This window comes from Anopheles merus, chromosome 3R (assembly GCF_017562075.2).
Source record: "Anopheles merus strain MAF chromosome 3R, AmerM5.1, whole genome shotgun sequence".
Taxonomy (NCBI): Eukaryota; Metazoa; Arthropoda; class Insecta; order Diptera; family Culicidae; genus Anopheles; species Anopheles merus.
The window spans coordinates 41,687,629-41,699,160 of NC_054084.1; the positions used below are offsets into that span (position 1 = coordinate 41,687,629).

Below are 11,532 nucleotides of genomic sequence, written 5' to 3' on the forward strand. Positions count from 1 at the left end.
CTGCAAAATGAAATGTTTGATTTATACCTTGCAGTGTAGCGGGCGCATACCACATACACCACAAGATAAACATCGGTACTGCATTTCGGCATGCACGACGGCAAGTCGTGTTTCACTCGAAAGTGCCACTTTCAGGTGGTAATGCGATTCACGGCATTTGCTGTGCATTGCAGGGAGAGCAGTAGTCACACACGGTCGTAGAGAAATTGCTTTTTGAGCTTTTTGAGATGTCAAGCACTTTGCTCTAGAAGCGTTTCTTTTTTGGTCAAAGCCTGCACCTTGGAGAAATAAACACGTTTCAAAAAGCGAACTTCACCGAAAGCATGAAACGAAGGTACTGTATTTGAATACCTTCCCCGTGTCAAGGATCAAGTGAGAGCGGGTGAGAAATTTGGTGTAAAATCTGTTTCACCGAAAAAGAAGACTAAACCAGCCGTAAAAATGCATTTCAAACGATCAAACCTTGTGTATGTGTTTACAATCAATGGAATGGAAAATGAAATCCCTTTTGCAGTGAGCAAGGTTCAGTTCAAAGAAATCCATTCAACTCAACGTACGGGCCAATTTCTAAACCTGTCAGCTCAGCTATGATCGCGCAAACCGATTCGACGATTGCATCGCATCCAGTGCAACCTGTCAAGCTCATTTCAACCAACAGCGAGTTACCATGAAAATCTGACACGAGAAGCCACTCGATGCTGTACATCTTTACTGTCAACTGCTTCGAGCGCGTGTAATAGGTAGCGCCACACATTCTGAACCTATTCTTTCTATTTCTTCCCATCCATCTATCTTTTGCTCAGTTTTTGGACCTCTCCCGGAATCAGCTAAACGGCATCCCGGAACGGTATGCAACCCAGCTAGCCCGCATCGGCGACGTCAAGCTGGAAAATAACCCACTGATATGCGACTGGTGTCACATGGGACCGCTCATAACGCAAACGAAAAAGGTAGGTAACATTTATGGATGAACTATCTCAGGACGGGTGGATTATCTTCTCCAACAAAACGGGACTCGGATTAGCGCATCATACTCTTCTCGCCATACTGGGGCATACACCTACATTGACTGACAGCTAGCACTCAAATCCGGTCTCACTCTTGCTTACTGTGCACTGAAGTGCCCTAACCATCTATAATACCTGGCTTCCCTTTCCGTCCCACTTTTTCAGCTCAAAGAAGGCCTTCGCTGGCTGGAACTCCCCCGATGCTTCCTACCTGAACGATTACGCGAGGTGCGCATCGATGGCCTCCACCAGGACGGGGTGGAGGATTGCATGGAGGTAATTGTGGACGAGGATCATGATGCCGCCAGCACGTCGCACAACTTTCTCGAGCAAGGTAAGGGTGCATCCACCGTGCACCGTGGCAGGGATGGTTTCCCAATCTCTTGCGATAGCTTTTACATATGCTTTAATGTTCCTTTTTTCTCCCCCTTCTCTTACTCCACCCTCTTTTTCCATCTTCTAGCGGGCAGTGTTAGCATACTGGCTGCCTGTGGGCTGATAATATTCATCATACTCGCCATCATCGTCGTGTCCACGGCGCTCTGTCTCTCGAGGCACCGGGCGCGCTATTACACGCACGAGGATAAACGAGGTAAGTGAAGGAATGAAGAAGAAATGGGTATGAACTTAGGGGGACTTACCAGCAGGCAGTGAGTGATACGATAGTTAAGTAGTCGGGCAGAAAATTATACTTGCTCCGTGGGGAGGGTTTCCGTTTCGTTCGCTTAAATGTTCCACTTCCAGGAAGTAATTTTATGGTAAATTGTTCATTGTTGTAGAAAGGTTCAGCTAAAATGGTAGGATCAAAATGATTTACAGCAAAACATGTCAATTTGATCAAAGGTTGGGTTATGTGTATTAGTGATGGGTAAAATCCCGAGTCAACTTCGACCCGACTCCGAAAATTTTGGAACCGACTTCGGCAGGTTATCCGAGGCCAGCATTATCCAGAACCGCATGGAATCGTCTGGAGCCGTCCGGAATCACTCAGAGTCGTCTGGACACGTACAGAATTGTTCGGAGTCGCCCGGAGTCGCTCGAAGTCGAAATCGACTCCGAGTCGGCGGGAGACCGGCCGGTGCAATATTTTTGTGGGCAAGCATTTCATCTTCTACTTCAACTCTTGGTTTCTCTGGTGGCTATTCTTAGAAAGAAAGACCCGTTTAAGAAGTACACGGTTAAAGCGAAGGAAGAAAAAAACACTACGAAATGGTTTTGACTGACTCCTACTCCGGCCGACTCCGACACCGGGTGACTCTGACTCCGCCCGACTCCAGACGACTCCGATCTGACTCCATCTCCGGAAGACTGCTACCAACTTCAGGAGGACTCCGACTTCTGCCGATTCCGACTCCGGATGAATCCGACTCCAAGAAGAATTACCCAAGAAACATTTCCCACACCTTTTACACTTAAACATGTCTTAAAGCATTCTTTACTATGAGTACACTGAGCCACATAGTTTTAACATTTCTTTTGAAGATGCTTAACAGCCTTTAAAGTTGTTAAACCTTTAAAACGTTCTGAAGTCGCTTATAAGACTGTCTGTTAAAACTAAAATTGGGGTTTTTATGGCTGGCTTTAATCAACCTGTAAACGCATTATTAAGCACGTTTAAAGACTTGTTACATGAGACTATGATGCTTATAAGACTGTCTGTTCAAACTAAAATTGGAGTATTGATGGCTGGCTTTAATCAACCTGTAAATGTATTCTTAAGCTAGTTTCAAGACTTGTTATTTGAGACTAAGGCATCAATATCAATTGTTCTTTTTAAATACATATTAAGTGTTGGACGAAGGGAACTTAAACAGGCCATACAGGTTGTACTTGAAATACGCTATTAACGAAAAAATTTGATAAGCCGAGTATTTCTAACTTCTTCATAAATTGTATTCTGGGATTTTCAGCCAAATAATATTCAAATTTATTTTCCTTTTGCTTGTAATGGGTGATTTTATCCCCTGCAAATATTATTCGATGTGTTTCTAATTTAATCAATAAATAAAAATGGATAAAACTGAAAAATCCACGATTATATAAAAATGCGTATACCAGATTCTGCGTATCTCTGACACTGCCTGTACGAGGAGATTCTTAAAACTTATTAGTCTGCACAAGCGCATTCTAAAGCTATGTGCTGTTTAAAAAGATCTTGGCCACATTTATTGCACTGCAAATCAACTGAACTTGTGATCCGGAAAGTCCTTCTGATCTTAAGCCAATGGAATCCATTTTTATTAATATGATTGTTCATTTGTGTGTGCAATATGTGTCAACCATGTTGATATATTTAAAAACAAATTCGTAGTATACATGACAAATAGAAAAAAAGGCAATTTCCAAAACGACCTTCACCTCATGTTTATTACGACACTCCTTTTAGTGCAAATTGTGCTCGTTTAAAACGAATCTGTATATTTTAATAATCTATTTTCAAACTTAAAAGTTGCATATTATTGAGGCGCTTTGATATTTTTCAAATTATTATAATGTATTTCAACAGTGAAATTTTCTTGGCATGTATTTCTGCTCGTACGCGAGCGAGATCATCAGAAAAAATATCAATACAACATAAAAATATGCAAATAACTCTCAATCATTATTATGACTTCATATTGAATGCTTCAATGCCATCTCAAGAACATATCCATAGCAATATGTTGTAATTTTGATAGTTTATTAGCGCCTCACGTTTTAAAGTTCTAGAAATGGTTTTAACTAGTAGTCTTAACAGAGTTCTGTAGATGGGCCCTTTCAGTCTTAAGTTAGTTTTATTTTAGTCTTATGAGGTCATACACGACTTTCAAATGAAAAAATAAGGCTTAATGAAATGTCCGTAGCAACATCGTTAAAACTATGATACGATTTAAAATGTTCCTTGGGTAGTGATTCCAAGATTCCCGGAGTTGGAATTGCACTAACAACCATAGCCAGAGTCGTGGGAGCGCTGCGGAGAGCACACCACTAATGTGCACTGCTATAGTGAGATAGATTTTTTAGTTATTTTTCTCTTACTATTTTGCATGTATTTCTTTACGATTATCTTGAATCGTGATTTACGATTTATTTAACAAAATATATATTATTTATTCAGAGATATTTTCTTTCCATGAGCTTTTCATTCGACGCACTACGGTCATAAGATTTGCTATCACAAACAATAGGATAAAGTTGATTAACAATCTTAATCATCTCCCCCGCCTCTCTAGACACAATCCTCGAGAAGAACGGCGAAACGCCGGTCATAACGACGGGCAGCGAGATCAACTTCAAGTTCCCGTACAACGAGCGTGTATGCACGATCGACGAAATGTGCATCCCACCTCCACCACCACCACCCGGCAAGCTGGCCCCAGCCAGCATCGAACGATTCGATTAACGAACGGAGCCAGCGATCCGTATCGGTGCGGACGGACTGCTGCCGTCCAGCACGCCCGATACGATCGCCGAAACCGTTGCGCTGATCGAGCTCCCCGCCAGCAATGCTGGCGGTTCGCGGGACTCACTATCCGTCACCGATGGGCCAGTAACGCGAACCGTCACCATCAGCAGCATATCGCAGTGTGCCGACGTACAGCCTGCGAGCGTACCGACGAGCAGCGGCTCCACCGCCAAACCCTTCACACCGAAGAGCATCCTAAGAAAGCGTACTGAACCGGGGCTCTAGGATGGTGAACGGACGGATGAAGTAATTTCCCTCTTTCCTCTCCCACTGTAAATAACTCCACCCATCCGGAACGGTTCCTGCCGGTCCACCCGGATGCGGTTTCGTGCGACAGGTGAATTTTATCCATTAAGGAAGCAAGCCCTCACGCCCTTTTATCGCTCCATACGAAGATCCGAGGAAACGCGTCCACGAGTGGATGAGGGCACGTGATTAGTTATTAATTAATATTCGTGCGGGTTTTAACCGATGAGGTTGACAGATTAGACGGATTCAACGAACCGACGACAGGGTGATGTGGTGTCGCCCTGCAAACAGGTGTGGCATGACGTGTGCACGTTTTATTGACGGTAAATCCGATTTGTACATACTTCACAATCACCACAGCATAAACACACATACAAACAAACACAGACACACACCTACATACACACTCCGTTTTTCCTCAGGAAAGAGATTTGACGGTCTTGCGGGTACGGGTATCAGGGGAGTTTTGTGTCGAATAATTCTTTTGTTAGCTGGCAAAACCAACATCGTCAGTTCCAGCTAACTGGAAAGCCTGTGCCGCTGAGCGTAGGATCCGCACTCGAGATTAATGATGTTAGGTTTTGGGGAAACCTTGGTTAGATTTCCCACTACACTTCCAGTGCCAGTTGTGGCTCAACAGATGCCCCGGGGGAGGGTTTCGTGCTCCGGCAAGCGCCGTTGGTTTAAGCCGTTCTACTCTCCAGCCGGCTCCTCCACGGCTCGATGACACCGTGTCACGATGACACATCATGATGGGTTTATAATTTTACTACCATCGCATACGTGCTGAGGTTTGTGGGTTTGTGCCGGGATTACAGCCTTGTTCACCTGGCAGGAAGCTTTACCGTTGCACGATGATAACAGAAACTGTAATAACCTTTCCATACCATCGTGATCAGATTTTAGCAGTAACAAAAGCCAATTCCAGTCCGTCGAGAGCCTTTTTTTCTGTACATTCAATGTGCCTGATTTCTCTATTCAACCACCAAATTTGTAATCGCCAGTTTGCTAAGCGTGTAATAGAATCTGTCAGCAGCAAAGCTAGCTCAAAAATAATCACAAAGACATGCACATTCTTTTGAAAATGCAATCAATTTACGCAATACGCTATTGGGCAGTAAAACGCAACGGCGTTGCAATAACTAAAAACACCGAAAAGATACAATCAAACCACAGCGAACCCTTTTAGGCCGCGGTATGGAAATAAAATCCTGCTCGAAGCCAATTCACGCGTTGATCTATGAACAGAGAAAGAGAGAGAGAGAGAGAGAGAGAGAGAGAGAGAGAAATAAAGGGCAACCGCGTTCGGGATGTTGGCGATACTGTCGTAAAATATAAATGACACAGGGCACGTAGTAAAAATTGCCCTTTTGGTTTGTTTTCCTGGTTCTCCAAAACTCTGCAGCTTAGTAACTTACAGCACGAAAAAAATCGCATGCCGCCAATTCTATTGGAATTTTGTGCCAGCTTGTCACCATAAAACTCCGACACAGTAACCACAAACGGTGAGTTGCCAGGGCGAATCGAGCTTACGGTTTAAGCTTTCCCGTCGACATCGGTGAGGACGACGATGACGATGATGATGGAGTAGAAAAAGTGAATGAGAGCTACAAGGCAACAAGAACGGTTGCTTTTTCGCTTAGCCATTTTTTTATTTTTCCACATACAATCCCGCAAAGCTAGCCAGTGGGGCATGGGTGCTGTTTGTTTTTATTTTCTAACCGCATAACCGAACTGCGTAGCTACGGTTTCAAAACACGGGAAAACATGCTTGATTTTTTGTCACTTTTGTTGGTGTGTGCCGTGGTCGTGTTCAGGTATTGTGCATACCGTCGAGAAAATGTGTGAACGGGAGTATTGCAATCCTTCTATCATTGCGTTTTATTTTGGGATTAAAAGCGCTTTCCTATTTATTTGCCCAATGGTTCGAGTGGAGCACATTTATTACTAGTGGCATGAACAAACGTGTTACATAAATCAGAGACAAAACGGTGAGCTCTGGCGTGAATCTAGACTGCCGAAACGTTGGCGAACTATCGATTCACCCTTTTGAATCCATTGATCTAACAGGGAAGGATTCGTATGGTCCTGTACACAGTCCGATACAGGTGCTGTGAAGTATTGGACAATATTTGCACGTCGCTGGATTTCATGCTCACTTGCTCATAACCAAAGGTACTCGTAGGGCAGCCAACAACCATCCAAACGCGAGCTCTCTTTGCTTTATGTTATCGTACATTTGTCACCGCTTACATTACAATCGTTCATATTTATAACCATGTTGACAACACTTTTTCAGGATGTTCTTCATTGCAGTCTAGCCGTTTGATTCAATTGACTTCTCACTCGGTTGACATCAAACCGACAGTAACAACAACAACAACAGTAAAATACAATGTCCCTAAACCGAAAGATCTTCGCCCTTCCCCTACGCAGCAATATCCATTCACCCAAAACACACTCATAAAGCAACATTAGTGTCATCGTTGCTGTAAATGAGAATCGTCTGGAGGGTGTGGTTCACACATTCTGCCAGTCTCCTTTAACCAACACACCCTCACCAATGCTACGGGCAAACACACATTTAGAAGGAAATTGAGAGGAACAAATCGTTTCCACGCAAAATCATTAATCGTGCTTAAAGCTGGCCGCATTTCGCACGGTTTGTTTGGGCGGGAACAGATAAGGCTGCCAGTTTCGGTCCAGAAAGTGTGTCAACTACGGATGAAGCTTGGTAATAGCATGGGTTTGATGGCGTACAATCAAGGTTAATATTTTGAAATTTATATTATGGCAGCATGAAGAAGATGAAAATCTTGCAGTTTTAGTACCATTCCTTTTGATTAATCATAGGTAATTTCAAAACAATTTTTTTTCGTTTTCAAACCAACACTCCTTTTTGGCTCTTTTTGGTTCAACTTGATTAAAAAATTATTTTTTACATACTTATTAATCACCCGTAAAAGTATACAATACGGTGGACAGTAGTACACATTTAGTAAAAACGAACGACCAAAGGCGAATAATTTCACTCCCGCGGGTCCAATCATTCTTTGACAGCCCCACGCATTCCGCACTTCTTCATTAACAATTTGTATCCATGGTAAGATCAGCTTAAAATAAACCACTCATAACTTCCACCATCATTATCCTTGCGCTGTAAACCATCTCCCACGGCCACGGCTTTTGAATATAAAAGCGTAATCGTCTACGCACCAGCAACAAAGAGCTACATTCGGAGCTTAGAATATCAAAAATTGTTGCTCTAAACTTCCATCACAGGTAATGCAGGCCGGCATGACGGGATGAATGCGTGGAATTTGCTTCGCACGAATTCCTTCCAGCAAAGTTCCGCGATCCATACGCAAATTTATCAAACTCAACTGGCCCCAGCCCCCATCCCACCCAGAAGCTCGTTGCCGTTGTTTTCCCATTGACTTCCGGATGCAAAGGGAAAGCTCTTGGATTTACTAATGAATTCCAAATGTGAACCCAGCGTACTTCGTCGTTCTCGTCGCCCTGCTTCACTACCGGTATGGGGAATTAAATTTATCAAAATATTAATTCACTCGCTTTCGACGTTGATCTGCGTTCCCCTGGGTTTTCCTTGCCCAAATATTGAGCGGGTTGCTTAATTTCGAAATTGCCACCCTGCTCCTTTTTTTAAAACAAAAAAAGCTCCCTTTCCGCTTTTGCTAAGAAGTACTGACGCGCCGAAAGTTGAGGTATAATTAATTACCATGATAAATATTCACCTCCACCGTTATGGTCCCGTTTCGCTGCCAGTTTCTCTGTCTCATTCCTTCACTCCTCCTCACTTTGCTTCTCACGTGAAATCAACCCATCACACATCATGAGGGTGAAAACAGTAGCGTTGAAAAGAAAAAAGGATTGTGCGTTGCGCATCAAGCGTAAAGCGGAAAGTGAGAGTAAATTAATGATAAACATAGCCGACGCGCCGCACGCTTCCTTACCGCGTGAGATCCAAAATTACTCCAATATCAAAGAGAGAGAGGTTTTTTGGAGCCCAAAACATAGCATTATGAAGCCACTATCGCCCGCAACGGTAGACGGCGTGGCATGGTTATTAAGACAAATTTCCTTTCAGAGCGTGGTTGACTAAACGAAACGCGGCCAGCTAATACGGTTGCTCGATGTTGTGCGGCTTGCCTAATTTAGGCGTCAAAACAGTGGGGACTGCACTAGCACGCTTTATTGACGACCTTTGGAAAACAACTTTTGTTTGGCATTTTTAACAGGAATGTGTGGCTTCGACGTTGAGCTACGCAAAAATTAGAGAAAAATGATGCTAAGGTGGTTTCATGTCATACAATTTATTCGCTTTGAGTTTCATCATTCTTTTATTTGCAGTGCTTAAACTTGGTTGAATAAAGCGAGCATAAAAGTGGAATATTTAAATTCAAGTCCGATTGAAAATGTTTTGTCCCGCTTTGCAATTATGTTTTTTAGAGCTTATTTTTTCCCAACCAACAAACTTTTATCACCCGCGGCACAGCCGGTAAACATTCCAGCATAACTTGTCTTTTTTTTGTTGTGTGCTGATGTTAGTATGAGTACTCCGTAATTGCAATCCTGAAACACAAAATTAAATCCAACCCAATGGAAAATGACTTTCCCAAGCAAACCGGTTCGCAGCTCCTCCGGCTTAAGGGATTAGACTGGTACTTTGGCAGTTGAGACATGCAGTTGTGTTTGGATCACAACAACAACAACAAAACACATTTAGTATGAACATTTTCCAATGAAAAACAAACAAACAGGCGCAACACTCACCGAACACTCAACGCATGAGTCGAGGAAATAAAATGGGAAGTGAAAGATTAATCCATATCTCAAGAACTGAGGAAAACGAGTGCTACAAACCATAAAACAAAACAGATAAAAAACGTTAGGGAACTACATATTTAAGAAGAAATGGACAAACAAAGAGTTGCAGTTTGTTAAGATAATTTTAAAACACTCGGCAAGCGAATAGGAAATGTTTCCTTCGTGGAACAAACAATATATTATGTAACGACACAAAACCACACACTTAACATAAGTAGCGTTAAGCTAAGTAGATAAGCCAAGGTGAGATGAGATTTATTACGAGTTGCGTGTGTGTTGTGAGTGAATAACCCATTCAGATGTGTATAATGCGTGTTAGAACAAGATCCTTAATCCCTACTCCGGCAAAGCGAGTCATCTTTGCTCCCTAAAATCCTTTCCCTTATTCCATACCTTCCTCATGTACTAGATGACGTAGCAAAATGAAATTATTGTATGGAGCGCAATAAGCGGAGGAATCAAACAGACACAATTAAAAGTCGTAAGCGCGACGAGAAGCAGAACAAACAAGCGACGTGATTAAGACCTTGCTCTTGCTTTTCTTTCAACCGTAATACGAATGACTTATGTGGCGATTAACGCGGATATGGTTTTATTTTAATCAACAGTACACGGTTCAGTGTGTTTCTATTTGAACGATTGTGTAATTTGTGTATCAAAGTATTTAATATTTTAAAATTAAGTTATCATATCTCCGTGAGTAATAACATAAGGTTTCCTTAAAACTCAAAATGTGTAAGCACGGAAAATTAAAATGGTGTGCTATTGTTGACCAACAACATACATTAAATACAGGAAATATCTAGCAAATGCTACCGTATGCAATGCAAACTTTTATATCTAATCTTTGTTTTTCTGGGTATTTTTTTTCACTACAATTATTTAGTTTGCAAGCGATTTTCGAACACTAGAATTGTGAAGGATTTGTATTCTAGCTGAAATCAAAATAAGAATGTGAAGGCATTTTTTGACATAGGCGACAGGATCGAGCATGATGCAGGAAATATTATTACAATAATAAAAACACTCACGCCCGGTACCACCATTACCACTATATGATGGTATTTGTATAAGAAATGTGTTGGTTATACTATTAATGATATTCGAAACTAACTGGCGGTCTCATTTTAAAGACAGTTGTTAAATGGTAAGTATTGTCGCCTGTAGCAATGACGGTATGAATGGTGTATGCTTAACAATAGGTGGGATTTTAATCTTTGTATTGTTAAGAATAATATATGTATTTTAATAAAAATTACAGTGTATTTTTTGCTATAAAAGCAGTTTTTATCTGCTATACGAATACTCGTGTCAATCAATAGAATGGCTTATTTTATGTTTTTCAAACGAATATATCACAAATTACTCGTATCGATGGGACCTTCAATTACACAATGGAACACAAATTGGAAAAATAATTGAAACAAAAGATAGTTCAAATGCTGATTACAAAAACAACAATATGTAAAATAGCTGTCTGCTACATCAATCATATTAAAAAAATCATACGTGACAAAACAAATAAGCTTTTGGAGCTTTTGAGCCCATATGCTTACTTTCATAATTGCTCTACGTTATACTTTGCGACTTCAGTGCCAAAAGCCCTTTCAATTATTTCTTTTCTCAGTATCATTAACGTTCACCTAAGTTCTTTGAAATCATCATATTTTTGCAAACAATCATTTTTTACAGTTTGTTAAACACCAACTGCATGCTACTAATTTTGTTATTTTGTCAGCAATTAACACTCTGGGCGCTGGCATTTTCCATTAGCTTTCTGCGGAGAACTCAGTAAAAAATAAGAGAGCGATGAGAGCGTTTCATTGGCTTACGATCGTTCACTCCCTTTCCGATCCTCACGTACGATGCGGCTTCTGCAATATGCGCTCTCTCTTTCTTCCCGCTGCAATGCGCTCTGCTGAGAGTTGCTGAGAGACCAATCAGAGAGAAGGAGAGTGAACAAAGCTGTGATTCCAAAGCGAG

The 11,532-nt window shown here is 41.6% G+C and overlaps 1 protein-coding gene across 7 annotated transcripts in view; it reads left to right on the forward strand.

Moving 5' to 3' along the window:
- Positions 1 to 10,621, forward strand: part of LOC121595891 (insulin-like growth factor-binding protein complex acid labile subunit) — a 187,393-nt gene extending 176,772 nt beyond the window's left edge. For all 7 annotated transcript variants that reach the window (XM_041920261.1, XM_041920263.1, XM_041920262.1 and 4 more), the window contains 4 exons: positions 804 to 950; positions 1,173 to 1,341; positions 1,471 to 1,599; positions 4,220 to 10,621. In XM_041920261.1, coding sequence (XP_041776195.1) covers positions 804 to 950; positions 1,173 to 1,341; positions 1,471 to 1,599; positions 4,220 to 4,389 — 615 coding nt within the window. In that variant the 3' untranslated portion in view covers positions 4,390 to 10,621. The remainder of the gene's footprint in view (positions 1 to 803; positions 951 to 1,172; positions 1,342 to 1,470; positions 1,600 to 4,219) is intronic.
- The last annotated feature ends 911 nt before the right edge of the window (positions 10,622 to 11,532 follow it).